Source organism: Sapajus apella, unplaced genomic scaffold (assembly GCF_009761245.1).
Source record: "Sapajus apella isolate SASKATOON/1434 unplaced genomic scaffold, GSC_monkey_1.0 scaffold61, whole genome shotgun sequence".
In the NCBI taxonomy this organism is placed as follows: domain Eukaryota; kingdom Metazoa; phylum Chordata; class Mammalia; order Primates; family Cebidae; genus Sapajus; species Sapajus apella.
Genome location: NW_022437001.1, coordinates 7,306,177 through 7,327,404, shown reverse-complemented (window position 1 = coordinate 7,327,404; position 21,228 = coordinate 7,306,177). Strand labels below are relative to the sequence as shown.

Genomic DNA, 21,228 nt, shown 5'->3' with positions numbered 1-21,228 from the left:
GAAGAGGATTGCTTGTCCCCTGAGTTTGAGACCAACCTGGGACCATAGGGAGACCCCATCTCTCCAAAAAAAAAGAATTAGCCAGGTGTGGTGGCATGTGTCTGTGATCCCAGCTACTCAAGAGGCTGAGATGGGAAGATTGCTGCGAACTATGATCATGCCACTGCACTCCAGCCTCGGCGACAGAGTGAGACTTTGTATTAAAAAACAATTGCACAGGCCGGGCGTGGTGGCTCAAGCCTGTAATCCCAGCACTTTGGGAGGCTGAGGCGGGTGGATCACGAGGTCAAGAGGTCGAGACCATCCCGGTCAACATGGTGAAACCCCGTCTCTACTAAAAATACAAAAATTAGCTGGGCATGGTGGCGCACGCCTGTAGTCCCAGCTACTCAGGAGGCTGAGGCAGGAGAATTGCCTGAACCCAGGAGGCGGAGGTTGCGGTGAGCCGAGATCGCGCCATTGCACTCCAGCCTGGGTAAAAAGAGCGAAAACCCCGTTTAAAAAAAAAAAAGAAAAAAAAAAAAAAAAAATTGCACAAAGGACATGAATAGACACTTCTCAAGAGAAGACACAACAAGTGGCCAACAAACATATGAAAAAATGCTCAGCATCACTAATCATCAGAGAAATGCAAAGAAAAACCACAATGAGATACCATCTCACATCAATCAGAATGGCTATTAATAAAAAATAAAAAAATAACAGATGTTGATGAGGTTACAGAGAAAAGGGAACATTTATACACTGTTGGTGGGAATGTAAATTAGTTCAGCTCCTGTGGAAAGTAGTTTGGAGATTTCTCAAAGAACTAAATATAGAACTACCATCGACCCAGCAATCCCATTACTGAATATATATCCAAAGGAAAGTAAATCATTTCACCAAAAAGACACCTGTGCTCATATGTTCATTGCAACGCTATTCACCATAGCAAAGACATAGAATAAACCTAGGTGCTCATCAATGGTGGATTGGATAAAGAAAATGTGGTGTGTATACACCATGGAATACTACATAGCCATGAAAAAGAATGAAATAATGTCCTTTGCAGCAACATGGATGCAGCTGGTAAATGAATTAATGCAGAAATCGAAAATCAAACATAGCATGTTCTCACTTATAAGTGGGAGCTAAACAGTGGGTACACATGGACATAAAAATGGAACAGTAGACACTGAGGAATCCAAAAGGTCAGAGAGGGAAGGGAGCAAAGGTTGAAAACTACCTCTTGGGTACTAAGTTCACTATTTGGGTGACAGGTTCAGTATAAGCCTAAACTTCAGCATCACACAATATATTCATGCAACAAACCTGCACATGTACTCCTCGAGTCTAAAAAAAAAAAAAAAAAAGCCTACTAAGTGTTGGTAAGGGTTCTTTCCTTGCCTAACATAGCCATGGCTCGTGGTCCCAAGAAGCATCTGAAGCGGGTGGCAGCTCCAAAGCATTGGATGCTGGATAAATTGATCGGTGTGTTTGCTCCTCGTCCATCCACCAGTCCACACAAGTTGAGAGAGTGTTTCCCCTTCATCATTTTCCTATGGAACAGACTTAAGTATGCCCTGACAGGAAATGAAGTAAAGAAGATTTGCATGCAGCTGTTCATTAAGGTGGATGGCAAGGTTCCTACCCTGCTGGTTTCATGGATGTCATCAGCATTGACAAGACGGGAGAGAATTTCCGTCTGATCTATGACACCAAGGGTCACTTTGCTGTACATCGTATTACACCTGAGGAGGCCAAGTACAAATTGTGCAAAGTACGAAAAATCTTTGTGGGCACAAAAGGAATCCCTCATCTGTGACTCATGATGCTCACACCATCTGCCACCCTGATCCCCTCATCAAGGTGAATGATCCCATTCAGATTGATTTGGAGACTGGCAAAATTACTGATTTCATCAAGTTTGACACTGGTAACCTGTGTATGGTGACTGGGGGTGCTAACCTGGGAAGAATTGGTGTGATTACCAACAGAGAGAGGCACCCTGGATCTTTTGATGTGGTTCACATGAAAGATGCCAATGGCAACAGCTTTGCCACTTGACTGTCCAATATTTTTGTTATTGGCAAGGGCAACAAACCATGGATTTCTCTTCCCTGAGGAAAGGGTATCTGCCTCACCATTGCTGAAGAGAGAGACAAAAGACTGGCAGCCAAACAGAGCAGTGCGTGAAATGGTCCCTGGGTGATATGTTAGATCTTTATGCATAATTAAAAACCATGTGGCATGATTAAAAAAAAAAGTGTTGGTAAGGATGTCTAACAGTAAGATCTCTCATATACAGCTGATGGGAATGTACATTGATGTCACTGTTTAGAAAAAGTTTGGTTTTACTTTCTACAGTTAATTCTATGGATATCTTAGACCTAGCAATTCTACTCCAACTGAAATGCACTTTCACATGTATGTGGAAAGACATATATGATAATGTTCTTAGCAGTACTTTGCATAATAGCTAAAAAAACGAAAACAGGCAAAATGTAGAATAAGTACTATTCATTGACAGAAGAGTCAACAGGGGTGTTAGCATCAATGGAATACTATATAGCAATAAATAAGAACAAACTATGGTTCCACTCAATAATCTCACAAATATAATGTACATTTTGAGCTAGATGACATGCTATATAATTCTATTTATATAAAATTAAAGAAAAAAAAAGGAACATCTCAAACCATCACGTTTACTGACAAAATATATTAAAACAAGCAAAGAAGTTGTTCCTGTAGAAGTCGAGAAACTGGCCCACTTGCCACCTGTATCAGAACCATCTGCCCCAAATGTACTAAAGAATCCTTGCTAAGAGTCGAGCTAAAAAATCTGCACTTTTAAATTCAGACCCGCAGGTTAGAAGAACGTGCAGGGTAGGCCACCAACCCCTGTCTCAGGAATTATTAGGGCTGATTTGTATGCTGATTACATGTGTAGGAATATTTTAGGGCTAGTTAGGCTGACATCAATTCCACTCTACCCTCACACAGTCACAGGTTCCTGAAGCTTGAGGTCCCTCCTCCTTCAATCAGAGGAAAATAATTACTACTACGTGTTGCACTGTAGAAACTGATGACTTTGTTCATTCTGTACAAAATAATCTGTTCTTGCCACCCAGTCTCTGCTTGCTTAGAGTATCATATTTGGATTCAAGGAAACTAGGATACAGATGTGTTTCAAAAGATACACACTGCATCTGTGAGTCCCCAATTTACTCCACTGATATTAAGTTTTTAGTTTTTTTCAGACACCAACATAATTACTGTAATCTTTCTTATCTCATTCATAGCACTTATCTTATTTTGAAAACAACTCCCTAGAGAAACTCCCTCATAAATCCCTTTGAAATAATTACGAACTTAACGTTTGAGTTTTCATGCACAGAAGTTGAAAATATTACCCTTTTATGACAAACTAGAGAACAAACAAATCACTAAAGATGATAGAGTCCAACTTTAGTTTATTTAATGGGATTGTGGGATTATCGTTAGGAGTATGGAGAGAGAGGAAGAGAAGAAACAAATGTTTAAGAAACCAAATGAAAACATGAATGATTCATATTTCTCTGAGTAAATATCCAGTAATGGGATCACTGGGTAGAATGGTAGTTCCGTTTTTAGCTTTTTGACAAATTGTCACACTGCTTTCCACTATGGTTGAACTAATTTACCCTCCTGCCAACAGTGTACGAATGTGCTCTTTTCTCTGCAACCTTGCCAGTATCTGTTATTTGTGACTTTTCCAATAATAGCCATTCTGCCTAGTGTAAGATGGTATCTCATTGTGGTTTTAATTTGCATTTCTCTAATGATCAGTGATAATGAGTTTTTTTTGATATGCCTTTTGGCCACGTCTTCTTTTGAAAAATGTCTGTTCATGTCCCTTGCCCGCTTTTTCATGGGATTGTTTGTTTTTCTCTGGCAAATTTGTTTAAGTTCCTTATAGATGCTGGATATTAGACCTTTCTCAGATGCATAGTCTGCAAATACTTTATCCCATTCTGTAGATTGTCTGTTTGCTCTGTTGATAGTTTTCTTTGGTGTGCAGAAGCTCTTAAGTTTAACTAGATCCCCTTTGTCAACTTTGACTTTTGTTGTGATTGCTTTTGTTGTCTTTGTCATGAAATCTTTGCCAAATATAAATCATTCCGCTCTAAAGACACATATATGCAAATGTTCAATGTAGCACTATTCACAATAACAAAGACACAGAATCAACCTAAATGCCCATCAATGACAGATTGAATAAAGAAAATGGGGTACATATGCATCATGGAATACTAAGAGAGAACAAGATCATGTCTTTTACAGGAACATGGATGGAGTTGGAGGCCATTATCCTTAGCAAACTAATACAGGAACAGAAAACTAAATACTGCATGTTCTCATTTATACATGAGAGCTAAATGATGAGAACACATGGACACAAAGAAGGGAACAACAGGCACTGGGGTCTACTGGACAGTGGAGGGTGGAAGGAGAAAGAGAAGCAGAAAAAATTGCTATTGGGTACTAGGCTTAATACCTGGGTGATGAAGTAATCTGTACAACAAACCCCCATGACACAAGCTTTGTCTATATAACAAACCTTCACATGTGTCCCCAAACCTAAAATAAATGTTAAAAAAAAAAGATGAATGGAAATCCCTGTAATCCATAGGCTTCATGTGACTTATAAATCCATAAATTTGTAACTTGTTTCTTCTATTTGCTCTCCTTAGGATGCCATTGCCAAATAGCTCTGCATGTAGTCTTCCCCGCTGGGCTGGTACCCAAGAGACTACAGATGTCAAAAGTAAGTGCAATATGATCCATTTCTGGGCCCAACCCTTTTGTCAAAGTTGCTGTGTTTCTTGGAGATTCTTTTTTTCTCTTGCTTTACTGAGGTATGATTGACAAATAAAAATTGTAGGCCAGGCGCTGTGGCTCATGCCTATGATCCCAGCATTTTGGGAGGCTGAGGTGGGCAGATCACTTGAGGTCAGGAGTTCGAGACTAGCCTGGCTAACATGGTGAAACCTTGTCTCTACTAAAAATACAAAAAAACCCACAACAATTAGCTGGGCATGGTAGCACATGCCTGTAATCTGAGCTATTCAGGAGGCTGAGGCATGAGAATCACTTGAACCTGGGAGGCGGAGGTTGCAGTGAGCCAAGATCGTGCCACTGCACTCCAGCCTGGGTGACAGAGCGAGACTCTGCCTCTAAAAAACCAAAACAACAAACAAAAAAAATTGTATATATTTAAGGTGTAAAATATGATATTTTGTTATATGTATACATTGGGAAATGATTATCACAATCAAGCTAATTAGCATATCAATCAACTCACATAGTTACTGTGTGTGTTTCGTGTGTTGAGAACAATTAAAATCTACTCTCTTGGCCGGCACAGTGGTTCATGCCTGTAATCCCAGCACTTTGGGCGGCTGAGATGAGTGGATCTCTTAAGGTCAGGAGGTCAAGACCAGCCTGAACAACATGATGAAACCCCATCTCTACCAACAATACAAAAATTAGTCAGGTGTGGTGGCAGGTGCCTGTAATCCCAGCTACTCAGGAGGCTGAGGCAGAAAAATTGTTTGAACCCAGGAGGCAGAGGTTGCAGTGAACTGAGATCGTGCCACTGCAGTCCAGACTGGGTGACAGAGCGGACTCCATCTAAAAATAAAAGAAAAACAAAAACAAATCTACTCTCTTAGCAACTTTTTTTTTTTTGAGACAGTCTCACTCTGTCACCCAGGCTGGAGTGCAGTGGTATGATCTCAGCTCACTGCAACATCTGCCACCCAGGTTCAGGTGATTCTTGTCCTTTACCCTCCCAAGTTCCTGAGATTATAGGCACCTGCCACCATGCCTGGCTAATTTTTGTATTTTTAGTAAAGATGGGACTTCACCATGTTGGCAAGGCTGGTCTTGAACTCCTGACCTCAAGATCTGCCCGACTTGGCCTCCCAGAGTGCTGGGATTACAGGCTTGAGCCACTGCACCCGGCTTTCTAAGCAAAGTTTAAGTATACATTTTAATTAACCATAGTCACTATGCTGTACATAAGGTCTGCAGATTTATTCATCTTATAACTGAAAACTTGTACTCTTTTACCAACAAATCCCCATTTATCTTACCTCACACCTCCTGGTAACTACTGTTCTATGCTTCTGTAACTTCAACTTTTTAGATTACACATATGAGTAAAATTAGGCAGTTTTTGTCTTTCTGTGGCTGAGTTATTTCACTTAGCATAATGTTCTCTAGGTACATCTATGTTGTCACATAGACCAATTTGTCCTTCTCTTTAAGGCTGAATAATTTTCCATTGTATGTATATACCACATTTTCTTTATCCATTCATTATTGATGCTCACATAAGTTGTTTCTATATCTTGACTCTTGTGAATAATGCTGCAATGAACATGAGAATGCAGGTATCTCTTCAAGATCATGATTTTATTTCCTTTGCATATGTATCAGTGAGATTGTTGGATCATATAGTAATTCTATTTTTAATTTTTTTGAGAAACCTTCCAATTAACCTCATCAACAGTGCCTAAGGGCTTCCTTTTCACACATCTTTGCCAACACTTATTTTTGACTTTTTGATAATAGCCGTTCTAACAGCTATAAGTGATATGTGGTTGTGGTTTTGATTTGCGTTTACCTGAAATTAGTGAAATTGAGAAACTTCTTATATACTTGGCCATTTGTTTGTGTTATTTGGAAAAATGTCTCAAGTTATTTTCCCCTTTTTAAATCAGTTTTTTTTTCCTGCTATTTATTTATATGAGTTTGTAAACCAAAAGTATTTGAGACAGGTCTCAATCAGTTTAGAAAGTTTATTTTGCCAAGGTTAAGAATGCTTCTGTGAACAACAGCCTCTGGACATCCTGACAACATATGCCCAAGGTTAGGGTACCGCTTGGTTTTATACACGTTAGGGAGACACAAGATATAGGTCAATACATGTAAGAAGTATATTGGCTCAATTCAGAAAGGTGGGACAACTCAAAGCAGGGATTTCCAGGTCACAGGCAGATTTAAAGATTTTCTGATTAGCAAATGGTTGAAAGAGTTTTTATCTAAAGACCGGGAATCAAATAGAAGGGACTGTCTGGGTTTTGATAAAGGGACGTGGAGACCAAGACTTTATCATGTAAACGAAGCCTACAGGTAGGCTTCAGAGAGAATAGATGGTGTTTCTTATCAGATTTTAAAAGCCTGTTCTATCAGTCTTAAGGTCTCTATGTTGATGTTTGTGAGACATGTCTGAGCCACTTCCCATCATGGCCTGAACTAGTTTTTTAGGACAATTTGAAATGCCTTCGGCTGAGGGGAGGGTCCACCAGTTAGGTAGTGGGGCTTAGAATTTTATTTTTGGTTTACAAGTTCATTACATATTTTGGATATTAACTTCTTATCTGAGATATGGTTTACAAATATTTCCCCTTATTCTGTCAGTTTTCTTTTCATTTTGTTGATTGTTTCCGTTCCTGTGTAGAAGGTTTTTGTTTGATATAGTTCCATTTGTTTATTTTTGCTTTAGTTGACTTTGCTGTTGATGTTATATCCAAAATGCACTGCCAAGACTAATGTCAGAAAGCTTTCTCCCTATGTTTTCTAGGAGTTTTTTATTTTAACTCTTTAATCTATTTTGAGTTGATTTTTGCATACACTGTAAGATGGGTGTACAATTTCTTTCTTTTATATGTCGATATTCATTTTTCTCAGCCCATTATTGACAAAATTACTGTGGGAGCCACAGGCTCTTGGTCCCCTAAAGGTTTGCTAAAAATCACTGACATTAGGCAGATTGATTTATAGGAGAAAAGGCATAAAAATTTATTTAGCATGCATCCACAGGAGCCTTCAGAATAAAAGCCCAACTTTCCAATGAGTTACAGAAATGTGTATATTATCCTGAGGCTGAAGTAAAGAATGCAGACTATAAGCAAGTCTAGAAACAGGCAAATCAGGTTTAACGGCAAGGCAGGTTTAAAGAGAGAGAAATGAGGAGGCTTGACTAGCAAAGGTGGCCTTTTTATGTAGATGAAGCCTCCCTCAGAGAGAATAGATAGTAAATGTTTCTTTTCAGATCTTTAAAGGTGTCAGTTCATCTGCCAGAGGTGGAGGAAAAGGTTTTAAATAAATAATCAAGGCGTCAGACTCTCAACCTCTCCTGGATCTGGGGGAAGGCTTAGGAAGGGAAGTAGAGATGGCTTCACTAATGGAGATCCTCTACAGATGCAAATTTTCCCCACTTAGAATAGCTTCACAAGGCCACTTTTGCCTGCTGGCCAAGAAGCAGCCATTTAAAAATATGTCAAAGAAATGTATTTTGGGATAAAGTATTTTAATTTCCTTCACTATTCTTTCCCTATTGTGTAATCTTGGTGCTTTTGTTGAAGATCAGCTAACTGCATATGCATGGGTTTATTTCTGGGTTCTCTATTCTTTTTCATTGATCTATGTATCTGTTTTTATGCTAGTGCCATGCTCTTTTGATTGCTACAGTTTTCTAATATAATTTGAAATTAGGACAAATGTTTTCTCTTGCTGCTTTCAAAATTCTCTGTCTTTGATTTTTGTAAGTTTTGTTACTAGTGGCAAATCCATACAGGTTTGCAGCAATCGCAATTCTTGCCTCCTGAGGAGAAACAGTTTGACTGACAGACATAAGCAGAAGGAGAGGCTAAGGCAAGTTTCAGATCAGGAGTGAAAGTTTATTAAAAAGCTTTAGAGCAGGAATGAGAGGAGGTAATGTACACTTGGAAGAGGGTGAAGCAGGTGACTTGAGAGATCACCTTGGAAGAGGGTAAAGTGGATGATTTGAGAGATAAGTGCACGGTTTGACCTTTTGTCTTGAGGTTTCATACATTAGCATGCTTCCAAGGCCTTGCATCCCTTCTCCCCTGTTTCTTCCTTTGGGAGGGGCTGTCTGCACGTGCAGTGGCCTGCTAGCACTTGAGAGGAGAGCATGCACAGTGTGTTTACTGGAGTTGTATATATGCTCATTTGAGGCATTCTTCCCTTACCAGTCAAATGTCCCTAGAAGGTCATATACTAGTTGAACTCCACAATGTTGCCTCTTAATGTGCAAGCTTGAGCCCATTCACCCAACTCCTGAGATCTTATTAGGATGCTGCTGATCACCAGTTTCAGGTGTTTCTAGTTATTGGGAGACTGACTTTCCCTGGTGTTGGCTGTGACCAATTATTATTTTAGAGAGACAGTTAACAACCACCTGACCATCACCTGATGGTTGCCTAAAATTTTTGGTGTGTGTGTGTGGCAGGGTTGGAGGTTAGGCCCTCTCTTGCCCTGCTCAAGCCTGACTAGCTACCTACTGTAACATTTCCCCCCTCAAGACTCCAACACCCTAATTCTTTGAGGAAAATGGATGAAGGTCAATCTTCTGTAACTGATTCCTGCGGACAGAAAGGCGTTTTAGTGGTTGTTCTGCAGGCCTTGGCCTCTTGCTAGCTGTCAGGGCACAGTTGGCTCCATGGGTTGGTGAAAGCAGTATCCAGCCAGGTTTTTGCCTCTGTCGTGTCCCACTGATGAGCCGTCTAGGGGTTCTCTGTAGAAGGGTGGCTTTTGAATATTGAGAGGACCGCATCCCTCAGTGACATCATCTGGAACGTGATGGCCTGAAGACAAAAGGAGACAAATAGGGTTATTAGAATTAGAAGAATACCAAACCAAAATAAGGGGGTGATGATAACTCCAAACAATTCTGAGACTGCCAATATGCTCGGGTAGCTGATGGCTATAGTTATGCCTGCTAAGACTTGGGCGCATGGGGTTGTTAGCTGGTTCCAATGTGTGCTCAGAATTAGAATGTTGATCCAGATTTTTACATTACTCATCTATCTTGTTCCTTCTGAGTTGCAGCCAGAGATCACTGGTTGGTTCACAGGAATAAGAAGGGTTAGTCTAAATTGCAGACAAAAATTCAAAAACAACTGATGAGACTAGAATCTAATAATAGCTGTACCATAGTTTTTGAAACATAATTTTTTTCTGTCCAGTCCTCAGTTTTATTAAAGACAAATCATGATAGAACCGACTTGTTCACAAAATAAAGTCTTATTATACTTGGCCTGATTATTTGCATAAAGCACAGTGAGAATAATTATTTGCCATACAGCCTCCTTTTAAAATTGTCTTTAATGAAACTTTGTTCCTTAAGGAATTTCAGATGAGACCTTTTTAAAGCCTTAGGTTGGCAACGTCAAATACCTGTATGACTTGGGTAAGAGTTCTCTCCTCTTGAGGTCCCAAGGTAACTTGGGGCTTCTAGGCCTGTTAGAAAGTGACATTCTTTCTTACCACAGACCAGGAACCCCATACAGGGACTATGTAGCCAAGGTATGAGGGCAGTTTTCTGAAGGGGCTTTTATTGGCTTCATAATTTCATTTTGATTCCTTAAAGGAAAGCATGCCATTCTAGTCAAAGCCTTGGTAAAATAACCAGTTTGTCAAATTGTGTCCTGTAGAAAACAGATTCCTTTTTTTTCTTTCTTTCTTGTTTTGTTTTTTTTTTTGAGACGGAATCTTGCCCTGTTGCCTAGGCTGGAGTGCAGTGACACAATCTTGGCTCACTGCAACCTCTGCCTCCTGGGTTCAGGCAATTCTCCTGCTTCAGCCTCCCAAATAGCTGGGATTACAGGCGCCTGCCATTATGCCCAGCTAATTTTTTGTATTTTTAGTAGAGACAGAGTTTCACCGTATTGGCCATGCTGGTCTTGAACTCCTGACCTTGTGATTTACCCACCTTGGCCTCCCAAAGTGCTGGGATTACAGGCGTGAGCCACTGTGCCTGGCCCTTGAAAACAGATTCTTATTGCACTTATGCAAATAACTATATTGCCATAAGTTAAAAACACAAATAGTTTCCAAATTCTGGAGAAATTAGGTAGAGAGAAAAAAATGAGCTCCAAATTTTGTTTACAAGAATATATTTTACTCAATTGTTAAAAGCTATAAATAGCTCAAAAGAAAAGTTTTCTTGGCTCTGAAATACAAAGGATCAGCAATGTTTCAAGCAAAAAGTCATAAAAGGATTATTTCAATCTTCTATCAGTTCAGTCCAGGCAGCTAACTCTTATTCTGCTTGATATTCATGAACATTTCAGCTCTCTAATAGAGTCCTGAAAGGGTTTTCTTCTTTATTCTAATGTCAGAATCTCCAAAGTTATCTGAAACCTGCATTTAAAAGCACCTGTTAGGCCAAGTACAGTGGCTCACGTCTGTAATCCCAGAACTTTGGGAGGCCAAGGCAGGTGGATCACTTGAGGCCAGAAGTTTGAGACCAGCCTGGTCAAGATAGTGAAACCCTGTCTCTACTAAACATACCAAAAATATAGTCTTTTGTGGTGGCACATGCCTGTGGTCCTAGCTGCTCAGGAGGCTGAAGCAGGAGAATTGTTTTAACCTGGGGTGGCAAGATGGTGCCACTGTGCTCCAGTCTGGGTGACAGAACAAGACTCTGTCTCAAAAAAATTAAAAAAGAGGACCTGTTAGAATGTTAGAGCTGAGTATAAAACCATCTGTTAAAGACAATTAAAACAAGACACTGGACTGTGGATGACAAAAAGTCTTAGGGCAGCCACAGTCAAAGACACAATTGACAAGGACATCAGACAGAAGTGCAGATAGGGCTTGACTCTTTCCAGCATAGCCAGGGGGCATGGCTAACTCTGTATATCCCCAGGCTTTACCTAGCTTTAAAGCAGACAAGGTGTACAGTTAAGTCATTGTAGCAGTTTATGAAGCATTTAGTAGGCATAATAGCCTTTAAAATTGCATAACATTTCTTTTATAAATTCCCTTTCATGAATCTTTTTTATGCCTCACACAGACTATCTACAACATGCTTTGACTTTCTAACTTGTCCTAAACATCACTCTTTTTAAGCAACCAGTTATTTTACTTTAGGACAAGAATTTACCATCCAAGATACATTTTCGTATCGAATTTCTTTTCTTTATAACCTTCCTTGCTTTTAGAACCTTTGAATTTGACAAACTATTGAATTGTACTGCATGCTGCTTTGCACATTCTTTAACGTGGGGCACATGAGAAGTTATCTCCCCTCAAGATATTGCTCTGTTAGATTTTTACTAGGCCTTGTCTGAATAAGTGTCGCCTATTTCTACACCACTGGGGTAGGATTGTCCAGGATGCAGTTATTGGTTAATGATTTAGGTAGCTTACCTTGGAAAAATAGAGCTATTAGAAAGATGAATTCTGGGGTCAGGTAAATATTAAGCAAGTACCCATGCTGGTGAGTATATTTTACCCCTCAAGAGGTATTTAGACATCACCAGGGACTGGTCCCTTAAGTAATATAAAGGGATGTGAATATTTTCTTTTGGAGGGATGGGGTGCCATTAATTACCTGACAAGATTTGGAAGAGAGTTGCTCAGAGAAGATTAGCACAGAGTAGACAGCTCTTGAACCCAAAAAGGAAATTTATAATTTTACTTGCAACCTCCAAAGTTGCCCTCGGCTTTGTCCTGTTGATGGCAGTGTCTGATTTGGAAGCCAGACAGAGCAGACAGCCCCTTTAGCTCAAGGCCATCAGGAGTTGAGGTTCTGTCCCATGGGTGGTTTAGACCTCAGAGCAGTCTCACTTCCAGTGGCCAACCTTCTGGCAGAAGGGGCAAGCCATCCACGTGGCTTTTATCCTACAGGGGCAGTGCCTTACAGTGACATGGCTTCCTGCACCAATGGTAATTACCTGGAGAAGTGTCCTTGGGGCAACCTGGAGGGGCTGGTGGGCTTGCAGAGCAGCCAATAGCTGAGCTTACCTTCTTTCCCTTTGTTTCTCCTTTTTCTTAGCCCTGTCCTTCTTATTCTGCTCTCAGTTATGAAAGACTGAAGAGGCTAATTTGAGGACCTCCTACACAGGGGCACTGGGTTCCAAGGCTGACTTTTGCAATTTTCTTTTCATTCATTTTTCAGCCACATAGTATTACAAAGGAAAACTAGTTTCTTGTTTTAAGGTTTGGTGAAATCTTTCTGTTTTGGGGGATGCATCCAAGGGATATGTCATGTGGTATGGAGACAAGATTACCTGTCTGTGAAGATAGAGAAGAAAAAAGTAAAAACAAGGTGTCCTCTCTTATTTTCCTATTATCCTATATGGGGCATCCCCTATTCATCCTTAGGGTTCCAGAATGAACCAGTCTTACCATGTACCCTTTACCTTGGCCCCATCTCAGCACAATTATGTACTTAAGAATAGAGGAGGTATTGGAATAAACAGTGGGCCCCCTGTTTATCCTTGGGGTTCCAGAATGAACCCAGCTTACCATGTATCCCTAACCTTGCCTTTGTCTTTGTTCTAATGGTAATCTGTTAGTCTGGGACCAGGCTCTATCTATCTCTGTCCTATGGGTTTCTTGTCCCTGTGGTATTGGGCTGGCCTATATCCTTGTCTCCATGACCTCATAGTGACTCTCACTTGGAGCATTTTAGCAACAAAATCATTATCTTTTCTCAGATTCCTATTTTCCATGTTCTTTAAGTAGACAAGAGGCCTGATTTTCAGCTAAATGCCTGAAGGGGGCTGGACTCCCCTTCCTTGGAATATGACCTTGAAGGTCTTAATGCATGTTGAGAAGGGCATGGAAGTGATTAGAGAAATGGAGGCTACAAGAAGAAGTGGGAGGAGGTGAGAAGAATACTCATGGGAAGCCTTCATATACTTACAAAAACAGCAGCTCTTGAATTTTAGAGGGAAACGTTTATTTGCCCTCTTGACATAAAGTAGTAACTTCCAGAGGACTTGGGGCTTGGAGTAAGAACTCACAAATGGCAAAGGAAGAACTTTCCCTCCTTCCAGAGGGATCCTAACTCAAAAAAAGCAAGTATGTGGGGTTCTTAAAGGGCCACAGAGTGAGGCCTTAAGCAGGTGAACAAACTGCTTCAAAAGCCACTGAAAAACTTATCCTTGAAACATAACAGGCACAAAAGCATATCGGAAGTCGTAAGTTGTTGGCAAAGCCAGGGTTCCGGTTAGTGTCCATCTCCACACTGTGCCAAGAGACAGGGGAAGGGTTGGAAGTCATCTGAGTTGGTAGGGTAAAAACAAGTATAAATCTCAGGGGATACCTGCAAGGAAGCCCATGTAAAGACATGGGCTGCAAATGCAGCAAGAGCTGCAGGAACATGAATTACAGGGAGTGTGTGTTGAAGAAGTCATGTGGCATGCAAAGTGAAAACAAAGAGGCGGACTTGCCCCCAAGGCAGTCTGGTGGGTGTGCAAGGCCATTTCAGAATATACACAGAGAAAACAGGAAAATAGGCAGTGTTGGTTTTTTTGGGGGGGTGGGGAAGAGATAATTTTAGTTGAAAAAGCAGAAGAAATCCCAAACATTGCATGGGTTTAGGCTGCAGCCCTGTCACGCTTGCTAGCTCCCTGTTTAGAAAGGCCATTAGTGCCTCAATTCTACTTGATGTGGGCCCCAAGGTTTTTTCCACCTCCACAAACCACCTGCCAAGGTGAGCTGAGAGATCAGCCAAGAGGAGTAGAGCCACTTGTGGCTGAGAGGAATCATTCTGGGGGTTGGTTAGAAAGCAGGGGAGTAAAAGGGGAGAAGAAAACCGTGTATAGGGGTTGAATGTCTCCAGCTGAAGAAGGCAAGGTGTAGAAGTTTCTTACCACTAGGGAACATAGCTGAGTCACGCAGCACTAAAGTATGCTAACAGCAGAATGTATTTGAGTCATGGGATCAAAATATTATACCAGCAGCGAATCCATACAGGTCTGCAGCAATCTCAATTCTTGCCTCCTCAGAAGAAAGAATTCAGCTCAGGGGTATAAGGCAGAAGGAGATACAGAGGCAGGTTTTAGAGCAGTAATGAAAGTTTATTAAAAAGCTTTAGAGCAGGAATGAAAAGACGTAAAGTACACTTGGAAGAGGGCCAAGCCGGTGACTTGAGAGATCAGCTGTGGAGTTTGACATTTTGACTTGGGGTTTTATATGTTGGCATGCTTCTGGGGTATTGTGTTTCTTCTTCCCTGATTCTTCCCTTGGGGTGGGCTGTCTGCATGTGCAATGGCCTACTAACACTTGGGAGGGGAGCATGCACAGTGTGTGTACTGGAGTTGTACATGTGCTCACCTGAGGCATCCTTTTCTTATCAGTCAAATGTCCTTAGAAGGCCATATCCCAGGTAAACTCTGCCATTTTGCCTCTTAATGTGCACACTTGAGCCCGCTCACCCATCTCCTGAAATCTTATCAGGAAGCTGCCAATGACCAGTTTCAGGTGTTTTGGTTTGTAAGGAGACTGCCTTTCCCTGGCATGGGTTGCAGCCAATTATTATTTTAGAGATACAGTTAGGCCTGTCTCTCTGATGGCTGCTTGACATTCCTGGTGTGTGTGTGTGTGTGTGTGTGTGTGTGTGTGTGTGTGTGTGTGTGGTGTCTCTGTGGTTGTGGCGGGGGTGGGAAGTGAGAAGCCCTCTCCTGCTCTGCTCATGTCTGACTAGTTACCTACTGTGACAGTTTGAATTTAACGTGTCATGGTTGAAGAAAACAAAGATCACTTGGTGACCATCTAGAGGCAAAACTTCTCTATGGAATTTAGAAGTAATTAGATTTTCCTATTATCTAAAGCTGGCATGTGGTACCAGGCTTCTTTGACCCAAATTTATCAATAACTAGAATATTTATACACCTCCAGAATGCATGTATGTCAAAACTCATTGTGTAACCCTTGCTGACATCAAGGCACCAAAGTGTCTACAAATGTAATAATTTATCATGACCTACATGCCTAATATGGCCTAAATTACCCTTAATGCTTCTGCTTTAAGGTCCATAAATACACCTAAGGAAAAATCCACCACAGTGCACTCAGTCCTCTCTTGTTAAGGTGCCCTGCTGCACTCTTCTTCAGTGTTCTATCTAATGAAAGTTTACTTTTCAAATCGATACTGTTGTTGGTAAATTATTCTTACTATCCCGCTATCTGTGAGCCAACCAGTTTCCATTGCTTGGGCTCTAATACCTCGCCTAACAATGGAAAAGTCATCTTTGGGTTGCCTCTGTTTGGGAATTTTTGATCTTCATGTGCCTGGCTGTCCATATCTCTCTCCAAGTTTGGGGAAATTTTTGTTCTTTAAATCAGTTTTTCAATTCTTTCTCTCTTCTGGTACTTTCTCTCTCTTTTCCTTCTGGTACTACTATAATCTGTATATTAGTTCTCTTGATAGTGTTCCATAAATCCCATAGCCTTTTCTCATTTCTTTTCATTCACTTTTTTCTTCTTTCTCCTCTGACTGGATAATTTCAAATTATCTGCTTTGAGTTCATAGATTCTTTCGTCTGCTTGATCAAGTGAATTGTTGATGCTCCTCATTGCATTTTTAAATTTATCTATTGCTTTCTTCAGCTCCAGAATTTTTCAAAATAAATTTTATTGTGCTTACTTAAGGTACAGGAACACCTTGTTTTGTTGCATTTTGCTCTACTGTGCTCCACAGATAATTGCCTTTTTCTCACGAATTGAAAGTTTGTGACAACCTTGCATCAAGCAAATCTATTGCTGCCATTTTTCCAACAGCATGTATTCACTTCTAGCCTCTGTGTCACATTTTGATAATTCTCACAATATTCAAATATTTTCATTATTATTGTGTTTGTTGTGGTAATCTGCAATTAGTGATGTTTGGTGTTATTATCGTAAGTGTGTTGGGACTCCACAAACCACACTCATATAAGACAGGAAACTTAATTGATAAACTTTGTCTGCTCTGCCAACCTATCTCTCCTCTTCTTGGGCCTCCCACTTCCCTAAGACCCAACAATATTTAAATTAGGTCAGTTAATAACCTTACAATGACCTCTAATTGTTTGAGTGAAAGGAAGAATCACATATTTCTTACTATAAATTAAAAGCTAAAATGGTTTAGCTTAGTGAGGAAGGCATGTTGAAAGCCAAGATGGATCCAAAGTTTGGCCTCTTGCACCAAACATTTAGCCAAGTTGTGAATGCAAAGAAAAATTTCTTGAAGGAAATTAATGATGCTACTCTAATGAACACATAAATGATAAGAAAACAAAACAGTCTTATTGCTAATATGGAGAAAGTTTTAGTTGTCTGAATAGAAGATCAAAGCAACCACAACATTTTCTTAAGCCAAAGCCTGATCCAGAGAAGGGCCTTAACTGTCTTCAATTCTAGGAAGAATGAGAGAGGCAAAGAAGGTGCAGAAGAAAAATTTGAAGCTAGCAGTTGTTGTTGGTTCACGACATTTAAAGAAAGAAGCAATCTCCATTACATAAAAGTGCAAGGTGGGCCTGGTGCGGTGGCTCACACCTGTAATCCCAGCACTTTGCGAGGCAGAGGTGGGCAGATCATGAAGTCAAGAGATCAAGACCATCCTGGTCAATGTAGTGAAACCCCATCTCTACTAACATACAAAAATTAGCTGGGTGTGGTGGCACGTGCCTGTAGTCCCAGCTGCTCAGGAGGCTGAGGCAGGAGAATTTCTTGAAGCCGGGAGGCAGAGGTTGCAGTAAACCGAGATCGTCCCACTGCACTCCAGCCTGGTGCCTGGTGAAAGAGTGAGACTCTGTCTCAAAAAAAAAAAAAAAAAAAAAAGTGCAAGGTGAAGTAGCAAGTGCTGATGTAGATGTTGCAAAAGTTATCCAGAAGACCTAGCTAAGGTAATTAATGAAGGTGGCTTTACTAAACAATATATTTTTCATGTAGACAAAATAGCCTTCTGTTAGAGAAAGATGCCATCTAGAACTTTCATAGCTAGAGAGAGGAAATCAAAGCCTCGCTTCAAAACTTCAAAGGACAGGCTGACTCTCTTGTTAGGAGCTAATGCAGCTGATGACTTTAAGTTGAAGCCAAAGCTATTTACTATTTTGAAAGTCCTAGGGCCCATAAGAATTAAGCAAAATCTAGTCTACCTGTGCTCTATCAATGGGACAATAAAGCTGAATAACAGCATATCTGTTTATAGCATGATTTCCTGAATATTTAATCCCACTGTTGAGACCTACCACTTGGAAAAAGAGATTCCTTTCAGGATATTACTACTCACTGACATTGCACCTAGTCACTCAAGAGCTCTGATGGAGACGTACATGGAGTTTAATGTTGGTTCCATGCCTGCTAACACAACATCCATTCTGTAGCGTATGGATTAAGGAATAATTTCAACTTTCAAGTTTTATTATTTAAGAAATATGTTTCATAATGCTATGGACACCATAGATGATGATTCCTTTAATGAATCTGAGCAAAGTAAGTTGAAAACCTTGTGAAAGGATTCATCAGTGAAGATGCCAATAAGAATATTTGTCATTAATAGAAGGCAGTCAAAATATGAAAATTAACAGGAGTCTGGAAGAAGTTAATTCCAACCCCTGTGGATGACTCTGAGGAGTTTAAGACTTCAGTGGAGTACGTGTTTGTAAGATGGGATGGAAGCAGCAGGATAATTAGAATTAGAGGTGGAGCCTAAGGATATAACTGAATTGCTACAATCCCATAATAAAATTTTAATAGATGAGGAGTTGCTTCTTATGGATAAGCAAAGAAATTGATTTCTTGTGATGAAATCTCCTCCTGGTGAAGATGCCATGAACATTGTTTTAATGACAACAAATAATTTATATTACATAAACTGAATTGATAAAGCAGCAGCAAGGTTTGAGATGATTGATTTCAACTTTGAAAGTATTTTAAAATTAAGGTATGTCCATTTTATTATTTTTTTTTTTTTGAGACAAAGTCTCACTCTGTTGCCCAGGCTGGAGTGTGGTGGCACAGTCTCAGCTCACTGAAACCTCTGCCTCCCGGGTGCAAGCTATTTTCCTGCCTCAGTCTCCCAAGTAGCTGGGATTACAGGCACCTGCCACCACATGCAGCTAATTTTTGTACTTTTTAGTAGAGACAGGGTTTCACTATGTTGGCTAGTCTGGTCTTGAACTACGGACTTCAAGTGATCTGCCTACCTCGGCCTCCCAAAGTGCTGGGATTACAGGCATGAACCCTGTATCTGGCCCATTTTATTTTTAGACGTAATGCTCTTGCACACCTAATAGCCTACAGTATAGGGTAAACATAACTTCTGTATGCACTGGGAAACAAAAAGTTCATGTGACCCACTTTATTGTGATGTTTTCTTTATGGAAATGGACTGGAACTAAACCCACATTATCTTGAGTATGCTTGTATACAATATGATGCTATAGAGTACATGTATAGTAAACAGATTACCATAATGATGCAAATTAAATATCCATCAACTCACATAATTACCCTTTTTTATGGCAAAAGCAGCTAAAATCCACTTATTGATTAATAGTATGAATCCAGGATCTACTAGTTTTATTACCTGCAGTCCTCATGTGTACATTAGATCTCTAGACTCGTTCTTCCTACATATCTGCCAATTTGTACCTTCTGACCTACATATTCTGTTTGTTTTTTATTTCTGTTTGTTAAACTTCTCATTTGGTTCATGTGCTGTTTCCCTGATTTCATTAAGTTGTCTGTGTTCTCTTTGTGGCTCACTGTGTTTTTTCTTAACAATTATTTTAAATGTGTCTGGAAATATGTAGAGCTCCATTTTGGAGGGTTGTTTACTGGAAAAACATGGTGTTTCTTGGGTGGTGACATGTTTCCTTGATTTTTCATACTCTTCAAAGTCTTGAGTTACCGTCTTTGCATTTGGACATGTAGTCATGTCCTCCAGTCTTCGCTGACTGGCTTCAGGGGACAAACACCTTCACCAGTCAGCTCAGCTGGGTATTTGACAGCTCTCTCAGGCCTTTTCTATGGATGCATCCATACCGCCCCTCTTGCTCCCTCTTTGAAGGAAATTCTTAAGATTGTATGGCTTCTGTCAATCCTGCAGCGCCAGACCAGATGCTGAGAGGCTCTTGTTTGTCTTCCCTAGAGCAGTGCCCTAAAATGCTCACATTTGTGTGCTTTCTCCCAGTCCCAACTGTCTGCACATGCTATTTGCAGAGGCTTGCACTTCCTGTCTCCAGGGACACATGTGAAGAACAGGCTACTTGGTAGGGGGTAGTGATGCATGTGGGGCATTGGGGGTACCCATGGGCCAGTTGGGGTGGTCTGCAGGTGAGACATCCCAAACAGCTCATGGGTGGGTTTCTGATAGACTCCCTGAAGCAGTAAGTGGGGTCCATGGCCCTTTGTTGAGTTCTGAGCCCTGGTGACTGAGTCTTTGCCTGTCTTCCCTGTTTGCAGCCTCCCTCCCCACTCAGCTGTGATAATCACCTCAGTATTTTCTGTGGGGTGAGAAAGAAGCGGGCCTCTTGGGCAGTGTCTCACACAGCTGGAGGAGCCAGGAGGTCACTCACTATTGTCTCACTTCTTCCCTTGGGAGAAATTGTGGGCTGAGGAGATCTCTCTTGGCACTGAGTTGTGCTACCTTGCAGGAGAGGTGTCACAGGTAAAGGGAAACTGTTCTTCTTGCCCTCTTCAATGCATCTATTCTTGGATTTTTTACTCCAATAATGTTCTGGAATTTCTCCACTGGCCACCCAGGCTCCTACTGCAGTACTCTCATCCATGGGTAGTCATCAAAATCAATGTGTCCATGGGGAAATGATGGTAGAAAACTCCTATTCTGTCATCTTACTGACAGCATTCTCCTCTACTTTTAGATTCTTTATTGTAGCCCCGATGGCTTCCGTTTGCCTACTAAAGGCACGGTGGTCTTTAGCAAGAAAATGACCATGTTCCACTCTGGAACGGTTGCTCTTAAAAATGACAGTTCTTCTAAAGCAAACATTTTTCTCGTTATATTAGTCACAGAATGTAACTTCCACCAGAGCTTTCAGCTCTAGGTGATATAATCTGAGCTTAACTGAGTACACCAATAAATTAAGAGGAGAAACCCAAACTATCATCTATCACCTAGTACACTATATTTACTAATCTATAGCCACCTCCACTCTGTTTCAGGTAAATTAGGTTAACACTAGTTGCTATAGGCAACCCCTCCAAATTATCTATTACCAAAATTATCTATTAACTAGTGGGTTGATAGATAAACCCCCAAATTCCAGTTGCTTAACACAATAAAATACCTTTTTCCTTTATACAAAGGCAAAGGTGGCTATTTTTCCAGTAGATGTTTCTCATGGTGACTTGGGACACAGACTTCCTTCCTCTTGGGGTTCCACCAGTTTCTGAAGCCCTAGAGCTCCTTGTCTCCATCTGGCAGTGGGGGAT

At 40.7% G+C, this 21,228-nt stretch overlaps 1 protein-coding gene and 1 pseudogene across 2 annotated transcripts in view; both read left to right on the top strand.

Moving 5' to 3' along the window:
• Window positions 1-21,228, top strand: part of CUNH4orf51 (chromosome unknown C4orf51 homolog) — a 68,202-nt gene that overhangs the window by 10,511 nt on the left and 36,463 nt on the right. Inside the window, exon 2 of the mRNA XM_032246464.1 lies at window positions 4,716-4,789. Coding sequence (XP_032102355.1) covers window positions 4,716-4,789 — 74 coding nt within the window. The remainder of the gene's footprint in view (window positions 1-4,715; window positions 4,790-21,228) is intronic.
• Window positions 1,374-2,240, top strand: LOC116528987 (annotated as a pseudogene). The gene has a single exon (XR_004259320.1). The product of XR_004259320.1 is annotated as a 40S ribosomal protein S4, X isoform-like (transcript).